Below are 20,574 nucleotides of genomic sequence, written 5' to 3' on the forward strand. Positions count from 1 at the left end.
CTATAGGGCAGGGTAAGCACCCCTGTGCCCGTGTAAGGAATGCTTTTCACAGCACTCTCAAGAAGCGTTCTGTTGTTATACTGGTGAAGTGCCAGCCGCAGAGAGAGGCACAACAGTCAGTATTGAACAACAAACATAGATGCACATCACGCAAAAAATGTGCATGTATGGACATGCATGCATGTGCAAAGAGGAAAGAGATCCAGAGGCCTAGGCATTCAGGAAAAAGACATCCTCTGTCATTTCCCTCAGCCAGCATGGAGGGAAACTCCCTCCCCGCAACAACAGGAACTCCAAATACTGAAGGCCATGGTTAATCCACCCCCCCCCAACTCTCTCTCTCCCTCTTTCATTGCCTCCTTTTTCTTCATTTGCTCTGCCTTTATCCTCTCTCCCCCACCTCGCCCCACCTATTGTATTATTACCCCCCCCACACACACACACACACACACACACACACAGACACACACACTCCGTCTCCACCCCCACCTCTGTCTCATTGGAATTCCACAAAAGGTTGCCAGAGGTTACAGGTGCTGTGTGGAGATGCTATTAGAAAGGAAAAAACGTGGAGAGGAGTGTTTGTAGAAGGTGAATGTGTTGTTAAATAAAAAAGCTTGAAATTAAATACAATAACATTTCCTGCGAACAATGCTTTAAAAAAGGTCCCATGCTCGAGTGACTACCCAAAATACAGCACAGTCCAGCCCAAGGTCTCCGCAATTGAAAAACAAAAGAGCACCTGTTCTGGCTTATTTTGATTCGACAGACACATAACATAGCTGTGACGTGGTTGGGTGGTATATGATATGTTAGCTAGGAAGACTGTGACAAGGGGGTGAGTGAAGGCAGGCAAGAATGCAGCTCTAAGTTACAGGGACAGTACAACAGTCTAGATAGGGCTCTTCAACGTTTTTCAGGCCAAGGACCCTTAGCTGACACATGAAGCAGGGACCCCCACTACATATATATATAAAAATGTGCTGCATATCAAACTTTTTAAACAATTTTTAAAAAGCCTTCCATCCACACAACTTGATGATATGCTGTCAAAGCTAGCTCACCATATTTATCTGATTGTCTCATCAATGTCTGTTGACCGTTGGGAGATTTGAGACTATAGCTTGGAAGTATTCCACAGGTTTGTGCCAATGGGCTGCCAACTTGCCTCCAAGTAATGCTGCAGCTTTGATGGTTTCATAGTTTCGTTTAATTGACAGTACTAAAATCAGTGACAGTGTTGTGTAAATTAAATATTTGTTTGTTTGTTTACACATATTTGCTAATAACATAGCAACATATTATATTAATTTGTATATATTGCTTGGGCGTGGGGTGTATACCATCACACAAAGATTTGGCAGTCCACTGTAGTAACTCTGAGGACCCAGACCCCCCTTTGAAGACCACCTCTAGATGGAAAGAAAATTAGGTCCAAAGCACACTTGAACAAGTTTGATGAAAGTGTGTTTTTATATAGTCCCAATTTACAGTATATGAGACTGTTTGTATCACTTTGCGCTTGATGTTAATTGGAAAACGGAGTTTTCTATTGAACATCACTTTCTGTATATTCCAAGTGCAGCAATGTCATTTGACGCTAGACTATGCAATAGTACGCATACGTGTGCACATGCCATGTGTGTCTTTCTAAGAAGAGAGCAACGGGTGTATTGGTGTGGTGAGAGTGGTAGATTATACTATCAGTTGTGGAATTCTGATTATTTCCCAGTGTGGGTCTGCCTGGACACATGTGGGAGAAACCTTTGCCTTGTAGTTGGTGAGTGGGGGGCTCGGGCTGGAGAGGAGCCACTGTGGTGAGAACCACCTATTGGTTCTCTCTCTCTAGCCTATTTGTAGGTCTACTGTGTCTCTGGAGGAATTTGATGAGACATTTAAGTAAGGGACCCTCAAGCCCTTATGGAACGATTTCAACGAACAAACACAAATAATAATTGTGTTATTATTATTACCAAATTTAGGATAGACGTACTCATGGAAAGAGAGCTTGTGTTGGGTCAGACGCTGTTATTTAGATGTATTTTATTGACTTGTTCTTTAATATTGTCTATCTGCTATCCTAGTTAGTTTGTAGCACATATCCTAGCAGGCTACTTGTTTCATGAACACCCTGCTTGACCACTTATCCTGTTGTTGTTGAACAAGTGGTCAAGGCACATCCTTGTACTTTGTAAGTCGCTCTGAATAAAAGCGTTTCTTAAAACCCTAAATGGAAAGTCATCTCATTTGGTGAATTCTGCTACTAGATGTTGTGATTGGACACAGATGGGGACTCACATTCAGGAACCATCAGAATGGGATCAGAGAGAGTAGAATACACCCTCTGCTGAAAACAAAATAGAAATGTCCAGTTGAACTACCATATCAACTATTATTTCAGAAAGGAAGCTTTTGCTTACCTATAGGCTATAGATAGGCCTAACTGTAGGCCTAAATACAGCAAGGTTTATTTACAGGTCTGTCTCAACTGTCTTACTGGCCATTATTTAAGTAAACAGCGCCATCTATAGGACTATATGACGCATGTATTGCCTACAGATGATTACTACTCTGTGCTGACAAGCAACCGTCAAAGCACGTTGAGTGGTGGACGAGCTACAGACAGAAAGATCAAGAAATGTGCGCATCTATAATCAAGAAAAACTCTTACACATTCAGAACTCACGATCAATGGAGCATCTCGTTTAAAAAGCATATTTATTTCTAACTCACCAGGTGGTGTCGCCAGAAAATATTATAGTCTTGTCTACGTGGCAAGGCTTTTCTGGGGCTGTATCCTACAATAAACCAGCAGGTGCACATCCATCCTAATCAAGGATATGGCTCTAATCAAGCTTTGGCTTTAAATGAAGAAATACTTGAGTGGCTACATGGGAACAGCTACTTATTGTCATGTATCCTTTTATGAAGAAATTAAACGGGATGTAGCCTATAATCTCAGTGTGTTTAACTCATGTCATGTCACAAAATTTCAGTGGAGCCTATACTGTAGCTATCATTTCAAGGTCATCGAACACAGCTTGACAACATGCGATAAAACCCAGCCGTTTATGACACCCGTTTACTCATAAAAACGTGTCCTTTAACACAGACTGTCAACAGTTAAGATGAGCAATTTATTTTCAGGGGAAAAATATCTCGATTGACAAATGTAACCTTGGAGGTATTGTAAATTATGTTTGTGGTAAAATTACAAGGAAGAAACAATTGTTTGTTGAGGAAGAGGAAGCAGTGGTAGGTTATAGTGAAATCATTATTTATTGAGCATGAAAACTGTGCTGTCAATTACCTTGTCAATAGGAAATGAAACAGTTGTTTGCATGTTACAAAAAGGTTCAGTGGTGTAAGAAAGAAGCATAGCCTATACATGCATTTAAAATCACTGCACTGCTCATAAAGCGTAAAACAATACATATGAAAGAGTGAATCACATTTTCACAATTTTAACATTATTCAAAAATAATAATTACCTTTCTTTCACTTCCATCATGATTGCAGATTATTATTGCACCCACTTGTCTCACTCCCATTGACCTGGGTGACGTTATTTGATTGTAAAGGCTAGGCAGCAACAGTAAACACTGAGGTCTCTACCAAGGCATCTCTTATGGCAAATATGAGAAATGCAGGTTAAGTGAAATTACTTAATCCTACTTGAACAGTTATTTCAACAAGTATTTAACCACCATGTCTTTTTCAGCATTTAGTCAAGATGTAGCCTGAATTAGAAAAGGAATATAGTCCCCCCCCCCCAGAAATCTATAAATTCTACACAAAATATCCCATAATGACCAAGTGATAGGTCTACATGTTTGTCTTTACATTTATTGTAAATGGAATACAGAAATATAAATAACCATTCAACCTCTTGAATGAATATTCATCAATTCAATATACTTCTATATTCTTGATATGTTCAGTCATGTTAAATAGAGAACCTCTGAACAGCTATCTTCAGGTTCAGATTTTCAATGAGATTTAAGTCTGGAGTTTGACTGGACCACACAAAGGTCTTTCACATTTTTGTTTTGAAGCCATTCCTGTGTTGATTTGACTTTATGCTTAGGGTAACTGTCCTGTTGCTACATAAATCATAGCTCCAGAGTGAGATGTAGATCTACTATTTTCACAATATTTATCTGTGGAACTGAGTCAAACTAAATTGAATGCCTCGACTCCGATTCCAAGCCCATGTCAGGGAGGGGGGTCCCCAGTTCAAATATGATTATTTTGGGGGTCGTGGCCTGAAAAGGTTGAGAACCACTGTCCTACAGCAGGTCTCTCAGCCCTGTGTTGAGCTGCAGCACCAAGGCTGAGATGATACATTACAGCTGAGATTGTTCCAGCATGCCACAGAATATTTTGTCTTGTAGGCCTACTACTCATGCTGTAAAAATGTGAAACTATAAATACAAAATAAATAACATTATTATATTTATATTGAGCAGTGACAAATGAATCCTAATCAATTTTGAATTCAGGCTGCAATGAGTGGGTGGGTTTGAATACTCTCAAAAGATGCTGTAGGCCTATATTTTCTTGAAAAAGGAAAACATGAATACAAAGGGCTTGGTCACATAGTCATATGATAGCATCAAACTTCTCTCCGCTTCGGCTAACAGTTAATTGTTTCAGTGCATTCAAATGGAAAGTATGCAAAAGTGGTTGCATCCATCTCTTCAGTTATTTGCATATGGATAGATGTTTCCACCTCTTCAAAGAAAGACAGTTAAGACAGTGTGTGTGTGTGTGTGTGTGTGTGTGTGTGTGTGTGTGTGTGTGTGTGTGTGTGTGTGTGTGTGTGTGTGTGTGTGTGTGTGTGTGTGTGTGTGTGTGTGTGTACTGGATGGGTGGAGAATGGATCTAGGAATAGACTAGTAGTGTAGGCCTACAGGGAACCCTGATAAGAGGGCGACCATGGTAGGTAAACCACCAAGACTCAAGCAAGGAGGGGTTGGGGGACAGCGGTGATGTAAAGGGGGGAAAAAAGCCATATTCCACTTCTTCTTTCAGTTGTCTTCCCTCTGTGCTGGTCAGATTGTCACGTTCCCCTGGATATCTCCAACGGGAAACCATTATGGTCCAGCAGCTCCAGCTCTCCTCCCTGAAACAGATGGTTGGCCACACAAATGTCACAGTTGTCCCAAATTCTCATAGCAGACACAGCCTTTGCTTTTAGTCTTGCTTGTTGCCTCTGCTCTGTGTAGTCCAAGAGCTAAAATAGGCTATACCAGGGGTTTTCAACCAGTGGTCCGGGGACCACGACCACCTGTGGCTGTGGTCCTTGAGGGAGTACCAGGGGGTCCCCAGCGAAATTAGTAAATAGCGTCACAATCATTTTTAACCACTTAGCTTTGGCTATTCAAAAATAGCAGATATACAAGCTCATAGAGTGCCGTGCTATGAGCTTGTAGATCTGCTATTTTTGAAAAACCTTGAAAATGTGTGCATATCTTTCAATATTTATATTTTTTAAAGCGAAAATGAACCGATATCTTTGCTTCTGGGGGTCCCTGGCACAACATATTTTCAGATGGGGGTCCGCGGCCAAACGTATATCAATTTAGGGGTCCATGGCATGAAAAAGGTTGAAAACCACTGGGCTATACGAAACAACGACCTAAGAAATGCCCACATTGTCCCAGCAGCTGTGATTGCGTGAAGCAGGCCTCTTGCAACAACGCGGTTTTATTTGTGTTCTCAGAATCCCCCAATAACATCTCAACAACAACGACCGTTTATTAGCAGAATTGTTTTGTGTGTAAATGTGTCGTTTAATTTTGTACGCGATGAAGCGTTTCCTTACCATGTTCCGCGATGGTAACCTGGGATGCGGGAGAGATGGAGCACGCATTCTTCTCTCGACCCCCAACGGCGCGTCCCTGATCAACAGCAGCCCGCAGTTCTACAACATGTAGATGATGTACGAAAGGAAGACGAGTCCCATGATGGCGAAAAACATCAACATCAATATGTCCAACATGATGTCAAGAGATGGATGATGTAAATGGCAGCATACGCTACGCAGAAGAAACCACAGCCGAAGCAGATCGGAAAAGATCGGATATCATCGGAACGAAGACTATCCTTGCGCTGTGTGTGTGTGGGGGGAAGAGGAAAACACATCCCCCTCCCTCGCCCCTTGCCTTGCACAGTCACACCCAGTGGTGGAAAAAAGTACTCACATCTTTTACTTAAGTAAAAAAAGTATCAATACTGCAGAAATACTCTGTTACAAGTAAAGTCCTGAATGCAAAATTTACTTAGACTAGACTAGAGTTCATATGATTACGCTGCTTTTCGCTCTGCATAAGTGCGTCTGCTAGATGCCTAAATTGTAAATGTAAATTACAATTTCTTAATGTGTAGGCTACTGTAGCTAATATGAGACATGTAACCAGTCTAGATTTAGTGAACTGGACCCGAGTTGGTTCTGTACGTTTTCTGTCTACACAGTAGGTAGCTACAAACCAGATGTATTTGCCAAAAATAGTGAACTTGTAGATTATTTTTGGCAAATGCGTCCCCCACAATATGGATGCTGGGGTTCAAGTGGTTAAATTAACGGGAGGATATCATTATTCAATTCTACCTCAGTTCTTTTACAGGGTGCAGCCACAATGTTGCATGTTGAAGTGAAAACAACAGTCTTGAGTAAAAATGACATTTTATTGAATCTGCAGAATCATAAGTACAATTCGAAGTGCTGTAACAGGGCAACAAGAGATGATATCAGGTCCTTGAATTCAACTGTATTCCGATTTGTGAATACATGAACATGTCAATATGCATATGGTATCTTTATTTTGTTTAAAAAAAATAACAGAAATTATTAAACAAAAACCACTGAAGATGAAATGCACAAAATTGATCTCAATGCTAGGTCAGTGTGAATTACATGATTTCAATCGGCACAGTCTATATAACCAGTATCATTGAAGCGGGGAATGATTCATCAGAAGCGTAGGAGGCTATGATGAAGGCTGAAGGTAATGCCTAATTTATGCTCCATCTTAAGACAGTGTATGAATCAGGCTTAAGAAAGGGATGGGCAGGGTACTAGGATAAACACCGACTAGAAACAGGGTTATGATTATGGTACAGTAGATGTAGGCTGAGTGATTCCGTTGCGGAAGAGCGTATTTGGCGCATAGAGGTTAGCTCCTAATATCCAGGTCAGTCACAACTTGCCATCTCTCAGGGGCCGAGAGATTGTTTGAGTACATCTCCTCATTGTCATCCTCTAACCCCCCAGCCCCATTCATTTACATCATCACATGCACGTTTCTGACTATGCCTTGCCACAGTGGTCTACATATCTCTTCTTGAGTCACACTTACACAATACTGGCTTTCTTTGGCCACTTTTTTTTATTCCAAAAGAACACCACCAACAAACAACCCCCGAAGACTTTCCCAAAACTGGCTTGTTTTGCTCATCTTGGAAAAGAAAGACGGTGTAATCCACAGAGCAGCAACGTCTACTGGATTAAGAAGCATTGTTAGAGGAAAGTTTTAGGAAGCAACAACATGAAGCCTAATTTAGGCTTAACCCTGTAACAGCCAATTCACTTTAAGCCAAATCACCGACTCCCTTCTTAAATTCCCTCAAGTGAAACACAAAACTGTAATCTGCTTTTCAAACTAGCAGCTGCTTTGCTAATAAAGAATTCCCACTGTCAAATAGACGTTAATGTAAAATGCAGGCATATGTTAAATATTTTAATATGGCAACCTGATTGCTTAGACAGCTTGAAGAATGTTGCGGTCACTTCCGATTCAGTGATCACCATCAGTACATCAGTCACATTTCCTCACATGTTGCAAAAGTTATACTTATTGTTTGACACATTGCACCACACTGTTTTTTCCATGAGTATTTTGCTTTCTTTTCTTTAAACGTAATTCCCCCTCAACACAAAAATATGAACCATAACAGCTTTTATCTGCAGTGCAAGCCACTTCCCAAAGCACCATGCCCAGTAAAAACCTCTTCCCTAACTTCTCTTTATGATACATATACAATTGTACAATGTCACCTAGCTATATAGTGAGAGCCTTTTCTTTTTTATAAAGCTGAATATTTTGATTCCTCTCCAACCTCACCCCTCATGTCTTCGACAGTCACAGTGCATCACAAGGAAAGAATGAAACGTCAAACAAATAGGAATTAAATGGGAGTATGAGTAGGGTCCATTGTAGAATTTATTACAGCACTGAGAATTGGCCAAATATTGTTTTCCAAGCCTGTTCCCATGAAGCTGTAAAGTGATCCGAGGTTACAGTGTTGCATACCATTATAGTTATAGTTGCAACTTTCTGCTAGTTAGTTTAAGAACCATCATGCTTTTTTTGTGATCTTTGAAGGTTTGGGAAAAACAAGACCAGCCAAATGCACTTAAAATTTGCCTGAGGCTGGTTACATTTTCCACCTTACATGGAGGATCTCCAGAGTGCCTGAAGACCCTGTATTTGTCACTGACATAGCATGTTTATGATGCAGGAGATAAGAGCTGGACGAATGATTACTTCTAGTCAATAACTACATCACATACTCAAAATTGCATGACTATTAAGTGCCATTCCACCACTGCTCACTTTTAGAGCCTCAAAGACAAGAGGTACTCTAGAAATGACCTGGCACAACTGAGCAGGAATTGCTCATCATTCAGATGACCAAGCAGCTTTCGGCCCTGAAACATGTTTGATTCTTGGTCTACTTCTCTGATTGCACATTTTTAGATAAAATAGTTTGCCCTGGTTAATAAATCAAACTTGCTGGTTTATTGATTTGATACATTTGTTGTTTGAAAATAAGCTTTCTATAATAATAAGAAAAAGCAAAAAAGGAGAAGACAGGATAACAATAAGACCATTAACCACAACCACAGGTGTTTTACCTGTGCAGGGTTTAACAATACACAAACAAGATTGGAATGTCAACTTACAAAAACAATGGAATGACTTAAGGAAGAAAAGAAAAAGAAAAAAAGGATTCACAAGAAACAGAATTGTGCTTGGCCTTCTCTATTACAATTGGTCTAAGTGTAATATTCACTCTCTAGCCATGTGGAGGGATTTGGCCTGTTCCCATCACCCTTCTTTTCATGTTCATACATTATCAACCAAAACCTGGCAATCTCCTTGAGAATGAAGGCATTCAGGAATGAGGATATACAGTTTACATGTTCACACCAACAGAGGCGATGTAGTGAGTGTGATCATAAGAATTTAGTTACTGGGCCACCTGATAATCATGTCCCCTAACTTGTCCCTGATCCCTCCAGTAATTGATATAACTATGAGGTCAGGAGGTGAACTTCCAGTTTCATACAACACCCACAATGCAGTGCAGGACACATGTGAGGGGGCACCATCGAGAGCACGATACCGAGAATCGTGTGCGCCGATATATAAATATATAAAATCCTCTGTTAAGACTCATATCTTGCCAACTTTTGCAACAGCAATGGTGTATAGAAGCCAATGGAATGTACACAAGTCAAATATTCAAGCTTAGATCGGACTGCGCTAAAGCAGTGAAATTCTACACTGCGCTTCCAGTCGGGCCAAGATTGCAATGCAAAATTAAAAACAAAATCAAAAGAAAAGGAAAACAAAAACTACATAAATAGGTTTATGATGATGCCACACCTATATTCCAAACTTATATTTTCTGCAGCTCAATGGCTGCAGGTGTCTATTGTCCAGAATGAAGTTGGTGAAGACCCTCAACATTTCTTTCTTTGTTTTTTATGAGGTTGAGCTAGGATTTTTTAAGAGTGGCATTTAGGGATGAAGCTGTGTGACACGATGTGACCCCTGACATACAGCGATGCTGTGAGAATGTGTGTCATCTATTAAGACATTTGATTCCACCACTGACGGCACAAGAGTGGACCCAGGATTGGAAACAAGAGCAACAGCCAGAGGACAACGGACATCCAAACAGAGAGACAAGACGTCAGCACATACAGACAGAGAGACAGGCAGGCAGACAGATGGACAGATGGCGGGGGGTGTCCTGTGGTTGGAGAGCTGGACAGTGAGAGCAGAGCAGGGATGCAAGGGGGTGGCAGGGGGCAGGGCACGGGCGGGGTTGAACAGGACAGATCAGAGAGCAAGAGTAAAATCAAGAGAAAGCGGCAATAAGATGAGATGGCACTGGGCTTTTCATTTCCTTCTTTCCCTCCCTTTCACTACCTCCTCCTCCTCCTTTCTCTTCCTCTCTCTCAGACGGCCTCTACATAGTTGGCAGGCAGCATGCCTTGCTGGCCGGTGCGCTCCACGCGGCCATACATCCAGCCCTCGTCGATCTGCTGCACGTCTACGATCACGTCGCCGTCCACAAAGGAGACCTCATCCTCGTCAGCGGCGGTATAGTCGTACACAGCCCTGTACCGCTTCTGTAAGGAACACAGAAACAAGAGGAGCAAGAAGAAGCGCTCAGTTACTTCCTGATGCTGCATCAGCCAGAAAATCCGCTAGCTGACAGAAACAAAATGAATGAATTAATAAATGAAAGATAAGTCTGGGTGGTTGCTGCCTCCACACAGTAAAATCCTCAGTGCTTAATTTAACTCTTGCGGGTCCATTTAGTTCGGCGGCCATAGCTGAATGGGTAGAGCCCGCCTGGGAAGCAGAAGGTCCCAGGTTCGATTCCCGACCCGGGCTATGTGTCCAGGTGTCTCTGAGCAAGACACTTAACCACTAACTGCCCCGGAGCACTCAGCTGGGTGTAGCTAAAAACTGAATTTCCCCCGGGGATGAAAGAGGTCTAATTATTATCATCATTACTAGACCGATGCCCATTGAGCACCGAACTATATGGAACGATGCAAATCGGGAATTCAATAGAACCCGTTGTACCCAGATCACAGATTGAGGCTTTAACCTTGCTTTTATATGAAATATCCGAGACCAAGATTTTATGGAAGATGCTTCTGAACATAGTGCTAGTTTGGTGCCGTTCACGGTCTGGACCGTGATTTCAGTCTTTTTTTTTTCTTTTTCTTTTTTCTCCGCACGGGCGGGGCTAGAGTAGCTCTGGGAGTACCCATTGTGATCTCGAGAAGGAAGGGCCAGATAGATCACCGGAAACAAAAACATGGCTTCCATCCACTTCCTGTTTATTTCCTTCTTTAAAACGCCTATATCTCCGAATCCGTTTCCTGTGGTGAAAACCGGTCAAGCGCGATGCGCGACCGCCCCCCCCCCCCCCCCCCGTTGTAACTCGCGAGGGAAATGTTATGGTTCCAGGCTGTAGCCAGGGTCCTCGCTCAACATGAATGGATTCTTTTTTTTACGTGGATTTGCTTGTCGTGGAGTCTAGAGCTTTAAACAGCAAAGCGCAGTCAATGGGGAGAATGCTGGCACCCAACGTAAGTTGTTATGAAAAAATGCTGGCACCCGATGTGTTAAAATAATAACCGAAAATAGCCCATCTACAAGCTCGTATTGAGCTTGTAGATGGGCTATTTTCACTGCGTGACATGCTTTCATAGAAGACATGCTGGCTTGTCTATGGAATCCAAATGACTGAAATCAGTCGTGGCATCTGAGAACTTTCATCCATGTGGGTGTATTGGTCAGATCGGCAGTTCTTCACATCGTCTATCCGACCGACTCGACTCCGGGCATGACACTTCCTTGGGTCGTCGCGAGTGAAGTGAAAAGGACGGCTGTACGTATGTGCGTATGTATCTATATACGGCGTACAGAGATTTTGTGCATTTATTTTGAGAGTATGTTGTACACTCTCAGAGTTAAACGAACACTGAGGATTTTCCAGTGCATTGATGAAACCAAGGGAACCTGGAGGGAGAACAGAGAACAGTGGACGCACCCCTCCACTGCTTGCAGGAGGCGGGGCGGCCGCCGCCTGGCGCACTGGTTCAGGAGCAGGTTCATAGTGGTAGTTCTGAGGGGCTGCAGCGGGCTGGTATGCTGCTGACAGAACAACACAAACAACATAGCAGGTTAGAACAAACACGAGGGATTGAAGGAGGGTATAATCTGGGGTATTCTATGGGGGCAGCAGCATCAAAACCACAATATCCCTTCTGCTTGTCCTCCTTCAGCCCCCCCCACCACCTTCAATACCTCCATGGCTATCTGGGTGTCATCAAATTAGGCAACACTGTGAATCTGGGATAGGATGAATTCCAAAGCTTTGCAAGCCAAGACGTGCAACTAATGCCTTTAAGCCGCCGTCTTATGCAATCCTCAACCCTCCCTACAATGCCTCTCTGTGTATAGGTGTTAACGCATAACAGAAATAGCCAGTTCACAGATCAACCCTTATCAGGGGAAACAGCTAGATCATTTTAAAACATGATTTTAACCAATCGTTATGGTAGAGTTAATGTCATGTCTATCTACGACATAAACACAGTCCAGTCCTGTTCTTAAATCTATAAATGCATGTACCTTTCAAATATGCTTCCTACATCTTTCAAAGAATATTTTATGACTTAACTCGCAAGTTCATGATAATAATACTAGACAATCCGACGATCTCCATCCTCCCTTCAGCCGCACCACTCATAGCCAGTTCTCCATTTAAGACAGAGGTTCTTTACTCTGGAATACACACATACTTATTGCCAACTCATCATCTTCACTCAGTAACTTTAAACATAGATTGAGGGCCATTAAACCTCTCCACTTGCTTCTACCATATAATGTAGCCCTACTTCTGCGCGCGCGCACACACACACACACACACACACACACACACACACACACACACACACACACACACACACACACACACACACACACACACACACACACACACACACACACACACACACACACACACACACACACACACACACACACACACACACAGACAGTACTTGTTGTTTGTTTGTCATTGATTACTGTTTAACTTACTACTTGTTTATTATTTTAGGTGAGAACCTTGTATAAGCTCTATATGGGTTTCCTTTCTCAGCTGCACTTATTTCTGTGTCTTTTAATAATGAGACCTTTGTACTGTTTGTACCTTTGTAATAAAAAAGTAGTATATTAATACAATATAACTAGTATATCTACAGTGTTTGGAGGTGGTCTCCTACTCTTGGTTGAGAAATTAAGACCCTGGGGATCGGATACACACTGGTTGACAAGTAGTGCTGCCTGAAAAACAACATCTCCTCAAGCTGGGATTGCCTCTTGACTGAGCGGTAGAAATTTCGATATTTTTCAAAAAACTGTTAGGATTTTGAAAACATTTTTAAGAATCGCCTCAGATCTTAATGGGTTAAACCATATCCTAAAATTATCATCAACTTGAAATACAAACGTTAAAATGTATTCACAACTTTTTTAGGCCTGAGTTTTGTCTTCATTCATTCTCTTTGGAGAAATTAGAACAAGTATGAAGAGTCTACATACTAATTCCTTCTTCAGAAAACACTGACAGTGTAAACTGAGCAGTCAGATACAATCAGTGCATAACTTCAACTAACAAATCTGTTTCTTGGCTTTCAGAATGGCAGTGCCTGAAAGTTTGAAGTCCCTTACATTTCCAGTTAGTTAAATTGACACTGATGATTTGACTGTGTATCATAAATATGAGTGTACAACTGTAGCCAAATGGACCCGTTAAGGGTCCATTGTACACTCTTAGAGTTACAAATGGAAAATTAACATTCAGTATTTCATTGCGTACTTTTCCAGAACAGATTAGACAACATAGATACGACCTTTATTGACCCCGCGAGGGAGATTCAGTCGCCAAAGGCAGCACAGCCGTTACGATACAGTTACAGGGTATGAAAAGTAATGTGTTCCTTCCCCTGTCTATTGTTTATAAGTCCAGAAGTAGCCATGCTGACTAGTTTATGACCGTGTTCAATACTAACAGCACCTCTGCAGCTGTACATCGAATGCTGGCCACAGTCAAGAGGGTCAATACCTGACGGGGTGTTGACAGGCTGCTGTTGAGGTGGGGCCTCTCCTCCCATCCTGCTCTTCTCAAACTCCTCATGGTACTTAATCTGCAAAGAAACACACACAAAAAAAACATTCATGTCTTGTTACCTCGCAGCAATAAACCTTCAACGGTAAAGGTAACTAGGCCACAAGGCAAGGCCTAGCTTAAGGGCTGATCACACCAAGCACTATAACTGTAAAGATATAGTTTTAAAAAGAATTCTAACTCAAGTGAATGTGGATGGCAGAGTTCACACCACTACTAAAACAAAGACAATGGTGAACAATATAGTTATCATTATAGTGCTTGGTATGAACAGCTCTAAAAGTAAACTAGCAAAAATGCAGTTCATCTCATATCCACCAGGTGTCTCCAAGTTTGCACTTGCACCTCCCCTCTCATCTTTGTGGGATAGGTGGGGCATGCTATGTGCAGTGGGCCGCTTCTGGAAGCAGCTTGGCGCTCACAGGAAATGACATCACGGCAGGAAGCAGTGTGAGCTCAGAGTTGCCTAGCAACCCTCGCCTGACACATCAGGAGGAACAGGTGAAAAGAGAAAAAGGAAATAAGAGGGAGAGAGCGACAGATCTACGCTTGGGGTGAGAAAACAAAACTTATGCCTAAACATGCAGACAACTTCTGTTTTTTGGTTTCTTTGGGAAATAAACAAATAAAAACAACCAGCCCAGAACTGCAGGTTTCAGATGAACAGAAGTTGTGATCTACAAGCCCCCCAATACAATTTAGCCAGCAAAACAAAGGCACCATTCACCAAAAGACACATAAAAAGGACCACACAGATGACCCTGAAAGTAAGAGGCTGCTCTTTGACTGCACTAACAACTCCTGCCCTTATTTCCAGGCTTGATAACAGACTGACTCACGCCTCCCCGGTCAGATTTACAGCCCCGATTCTGTGCTCGCTCACACCCTTGCTGTGAAAGAGGCCAGTGTGCCAGCGGCATGAGAGAGAGAGAAAGAGAAAGAGAGGGGTGTGTTCACACACTGCATGGGATGACAGGGTGTCGAGTGCTTGTGTTAAGAACAGTGAGCTCAGTGGGAGACAGACAGAGTGTTCTCAAGTGCAATATCTCAAGTCAGATTGCAAAAGAGCGATTGTTTGTTTCAAGGGGCAGGTTGAACAGAACAGTGCATGTGTGTCTTTTTTCTGTTTACAAGAGCCCATCCTGCTGCAGGACACAATCTACAACCCCCAACCATACACCCCCCCCCCCCCAAATATGAAAGCCAGGGACAGAGATGGAGAGAGACAGAGAGTGATGGGGAGAATGACAACTGAGGACAGGCATCAGTCTACACAGAAAGAATTAATGCGAGAGGACTTTGCTGACATTCTGGGCGGAGTGCTGAGTAAACAGGCTTGTTTCTCTGTCTGAGGGTCCAGCTGGGGATTTGTGAAGAAGAGAAAAACAAGGGTGGGAGAAGTGGATAGAAGGGAAAGATAGAGGGATCATTGGAGCAGTGCCTCTTGCCAGCCACACACACACACACACACACACACACACACACACACACACACACACACACACACACACACACACACACACACACACACACACACACACACACACACACACACACACACACACACACACACACACAGCTGTGACGTTTATCAGTGCTGGCTGTCAGAATACTTCAGGATGAACTCCAGTCCATTTCACCACTCTGCCTCGTTGGTTATTTTGATGTGGCGTGTGTGCATGAGCACACAGTGTGTAAAAATACTGTAGTTCAGCGTCTTGCGTTTTTCTGTCTTAGATATGCAGGATCTTTCATCACATGAAAGCAGTATTTAACCATCACCCTCCATAGCAATTATGTCATTAGTGAAACCAGTGCAGAGTGTATGGACGAATGTTTAATGACTGTGTGTGAGTGTGTTTTTCAGGGAGGAGGAAAGACCATTATGACCAATTCTAGAGATCTGAGGAAAGGTTAAGGTAAACATCATCTCTCACACACACACACACACACACACACACACACACACACACACACACACACACACACACACACACACACACACACACACACACACACACACACACACACACACACACACACACACACACACACTTCGACATCACTATTCTGCATTCATAGAGAAAAGGCAAATCAGTAAGTTGAGCTGAGGGAGAAAGACAAGTGTCTGTGCGCACAATAACCTCACATGTGTACGTTTGGAAAAAAAGTGATGTGAGATTAATTCCATCCATTGATGAAGAAAGAACAACCGTATCAGGACTAAAAGAGGCTCTGATGAAACCTGGTAGTATACTTCAAAATAAGTTAATTTGTGTTCCGACATGCCGAAACTGAACATGTTCTGTGGATTAAATTGCCTTATACTCAATGTGGCCCGGCTTTGAGTGCTGAATGTTAGACCCCGGCCACTGTATACAGTGCACTTTGACATACAGTAGGTGTCTGGTGACAGGCACTCAGTGAACAAACTGTGTGCTACCTACTTAACTCATTGAGTGCCAGGATTGCCAGAATTATTTCAGATTTGATTCTGAAAAGTGCCAGAGTTTTTTTCACAGAAAACAAAAAGTGCTTAGGAAGCGAGATACAGGCTTTTTCAGTTTTAAGTTAAACAAGGAGTGGATGGAGCTGCACATCTTCAGATGATGATATCTTGGGTTCTGAACATGTTTTTCAAAAAATGCTAATTTTTCAAAAACACGTGAAACACGTTAAGCATTGTTGTTGTTGGCATTTACTGTATGTTTTTTGCTGCTGGATCACGTAACATCATTCTCAACTACCTGCTATGGAATGCTGCTTATGCGTCTCTAATGTAATGGACAAATGCACAAAGTCAGTGCATGTCAGTAAGAGATTAAATTAATTTGGTGTCAGGCTTTGGCTCGGGCCAATAAATTGTAGACCCAATTTGTCTGGATGGGCTCGAACACCACGGGCTAGGGCCGAGCTCGGGCTGGAGTTTTGGGCCTGTGCAAGGCTTTACTTACAACCTCTCCAAACTTTGTTTCCATACAAAGTATGCTGCAGCCTTAAGTCTGGCACTACCACTCGGTCACTGGCACACATTCATGTCAGTGACTGAGTGGGAGGATCAAAAAAACATGTTTGATGACTCTGGAGGTAAATCCTTACGTTGCTGATGTGGTCCTGTGTTTTCTTGATTCTCTGCATCTCTGGTGTGTCTGCAACTGCGCTGAATCCTTTCCCTTTGTTCTTCTCAAACTCCTCTTTATACAGAACCTGGAGAGGAAGCACAAACACACAAACAAGACTGATAAGGGGAGGAAATCAATTCCTTTATTCTATGCTTATGAAGGAATAATGTTTAAACCATGTAATGGGATTAAGAAATAATAAGAATATAATAGGATGGAATGGAATGGAATTGCAATAATACATGGATGGATTGAGAAACAGGAACAGACAACCAAAGGCATAGAACATGCCCCCCCCCCAATTCACAATCATCTTCATAATCAAGGGAAGGCTATATTACATATAGGCCAAAACACAGAGTGGAAAAGGACAAAAAAAAGCACTGTGACGCTATGTGTACCAGGTAAGCTAAGCCTTGCCCTCTGCATAGCCTCGCTCATTTGTTACAGTGATAACACTTCCTGTTCGCTGGGGACTTAAGGCCTTGCATACAGGATTTGCTGACAGCCTTATAAGGTCAGAATGGGAGAAAATACACAACAGTCTGTGTGTGTGTGCGTGTGTGCATGCATTCGCGCCTGTGGTAGCTAACATGACCCTCAGAGCAGGGCAGGAAGTGGCCAGCCCAAACAGCGTCAGATGAATATCTGAAAATACAATGAAAGGAGTTTCCCTCCTCACAACTGGCTTGATAGCACGACCGTGCCCCCTCATACCCACTACAATCAACAACACTGTACAAATAGTAACAATGGACACACACACACACACACACACACACACACACACACACACACACACACACACACACAGAAACTGTAACAGAAATAGCCTATACAGTGCACAAGTAGTCTCTTGAGATACCCTCTCCAACATGTAAGACATGCCCACTTGTGACACAACCAACAATGACAAATCACTTAATTCCGCCAACCCACACCAAAGCCCTTATTCAAGCCTCCATGGTGACTGCACCAATTTCCTGCCTTCCTCTACGGAAGCCTGCTTGCACAATCCATTACCAAGCTTCCCCCCCCCACACACACACAGCACAGCCACACAATGTCTGATGCTGCTGAACAAGACTGCTGACCAGTCTGACTCCTATCTGCTGAGCACCTTGTTGCAGCATCACTTCCTTATTGCTCATACCGTAGCAAGTATAATAGCCACTTGCCACATGAGAGGCGTTTGTCCATGCTATGATGATGGTACTAGACGTCAAGTCAACAGAGATGTTATTTTAAGCAGAAATAAAGCTTGATCTCCATGTGATTACATTTATCTACAGCTTTCCAGCCTGCTAATGGAGTTTGTCATGAGGAAGACTAACGCAGCTTTGTCCTTCATTCTTTGCCCTGCGTCCATTTGTCAACACATGCTCCCACCCCACCCTGCTTTCTCGTTCTCAGTCCATCTCCTTTGTTTGTCTGGCTCTCTAATGCAATAGACCCTTTTCCTCCCCTCCAATCATGTCTCTTTGTGGCATCCCCGCCCACACTTCCCCCAATCCCATTTCTCCCGTTTCATTCATTCATATTTTACTGGCTCAACAGCATCCCACAGAAAATCCATCCATAGAAATCTCATTAGAATCTCTCAGCGATCTTTCTCGCTCTCTGTGTCTCTGCCTATTTGCATTCCTCTAGCTTTCCTTCCTCTGGGGGGGGGGTTGTACTTTTATCTCTTCCCTTCCTCACCCACACTCCTCCCCCTTGTGTCTCTCTCTGTATCAGTGCCTTCCTGTCTCCTCCTTGCTTTCCTCCTCTCATACATGCCCCATTGGTCTCCTTTTCCACCTCCCCAATACATGCTCTTCGTTTCTTTTTCATCTCTCCCTCTTTCACTCCCGTAAAGTCTTGTAATGAGGTGTGACAAACCTTCTCTACCCTGCTACCATAGCAATAGGGTTCCCGTGGCAACGCAGCAGTGGCGAGGACGGGTGAGATAAATTGCCCCAGTTCAGCACACACACACACACACACACACACACACACACACACAGTCCACTTCCTTACACTGGCACGTGCACAGACAAGCATGCACACACACACACACCCCCACCCAGACACACGCCCTACTACATTAAGTGTCAAAAGGTTTACTTCCCATATTTGAATATGGGTATGTGGGCTAATGTGTGAGCAAAACAATGTGCATGTACAGTACATGCTCACACTGTTTTAGTAATCAATCCCAGTTTGTCACAGTATCCACTGACAGGACCACTGTAACACAAGGCCTAAGTAAGGACTAAGTACATGCCACCGGATCACTAGTCATTCATGATTACACAACATGATTACCTTATTAACACATTCACTGCCAGGGGTTTTCTAAAACACGCTGCAGCCTCTGCCATCATTTTTAACGATCTTCTTACCTTTTCAAGTATTCACAGAATATTTATCTCCAGTATGATCGATCCTCTGATGGTTGCTAATCACGGCGGGTTTCACTGTGCTTCCGCGAAAGAAAGACAAAAAACGTGACCTTACGCTTGTTATACGCCGTTGAAAATAGCATGTCTTGCCAAAAATACATCACAGCAACACAGTGTGTAGTTGCTTACAGTCAATAGAACATGCCACCCAAAAAATACATATATTTGAAAAAAAACGTTTTTTAAAGGTTTTTGGCAGACAATGTGTTAATGCAAGGTGTAAATACTGCACACATTGCAATCAGAATGTGATCAAATCTGCCAGACCACGTTTGGAGATGGTCTGGTCCGATCATTCATTATACAAACAAGAGTGGCTTGTTCCATTAACCCTTTAAGACCGGGAACGCACGCACGCATCCGTCATGTCATTTTTAGATTTACATCTACAAGCTCATAGCACGGCACCGAGTGCCGCGCTATGAGCTTGTAGATCTGCTATTTATTTGTTTTAAATCGTGAAGATTTGTGCAAATCTTTGAATATATATATATATATATATATATATATCAAATCTTTGCTTCTGGGGGTCCCTGGAACGACATATTTTGAGATGGGGGTCCGTGGCCAAATAAATATAATTCTGGGGGTCCTTCACATGAAAAAGTTTGAGAACCACTGATATAGAAACAGCTGTTAGGATTTAGAAGACATTTTATCACGACTTAAAAAAATAATAATTGCAGATCTACAAGCTCATAGCGCGGCATGAGCTTGTAGATCTGCTATTTTTGAATATCCCAAAGAAATATTAAAATTACACAAATGATGCTTTCCCGGTCTTAAAGGGTTAATTGGTGCAAACAAAAGCTATTCATCAAGGTTTTTTTATGAATCTATGAGGTGAGGCACCAGATGGGAAATTAGAAACAGTGAACACAATAAGGTGAGATAACAATGTATTCTTGACAGGTCTGTTATCAATGTAATGTCATAATGCAATACTGTAACGAGATGCAGACAGACAACCATTCACTTCAGGTCACGAGCAGCACACCAAA

General features: G+C 42.5%; 1 protein-coding gene across 2 annotated transcripts in view; it reads right to left on the reverse strand.

Annotated features, from left to right (window-relative positions):
- Window positions 1–6,671: 6,671 nt before the first annotated feature.
- The window catches only part of lasp1 (LIM and SH3 protein 1), a 35,348-nt gene continuing 21,445 nt past the window's right edge, over window positions 6,672–20,574 (reverse strand). Inside the window, exons 4-7 of one of the 2 annotated variants that reach the window (XM_084072801.1) lie at window positions 17,107–17,214; window positions 13,945–14,026; window positions 11,866–11,969; window positions 6,672–10,426 (exon numbers count right to left, since the gene is read on the reverse strand). In XM_084072801.1, coding sequence (XP_083928927.1) covers window positions 10,253–10,426; window positions 11,866–11,969; window positions 13,945–14,026; window positions 17,107–17,214 — 468 coding nt within the window. In that variant the 3' untranslated portion in view covers window positions 6,672–10,252. The remainder of the gene's footprint in view (window positions 10,427–11,865; window positions 11,970–13,944; window positions 14,027–17,106; window positions 17,215–20,574) is intronic. The other variant, XM_084072802.1, reaches the window with a different exon arrangement.

This window comes from Gymnoscopelus microlampas (genome assembly GCF_963454915.1).
Source record: "Gymnoscopelus microlampas genome assembly, chromosome: 11".
Classification (NCBI taxonomy): Eukaryota; Metazoa; Chordata; class Actinopteri; order Myctophiformes; family Myctophidae; genus Gymnoscopelus; species Gymnoscopelus microlampas.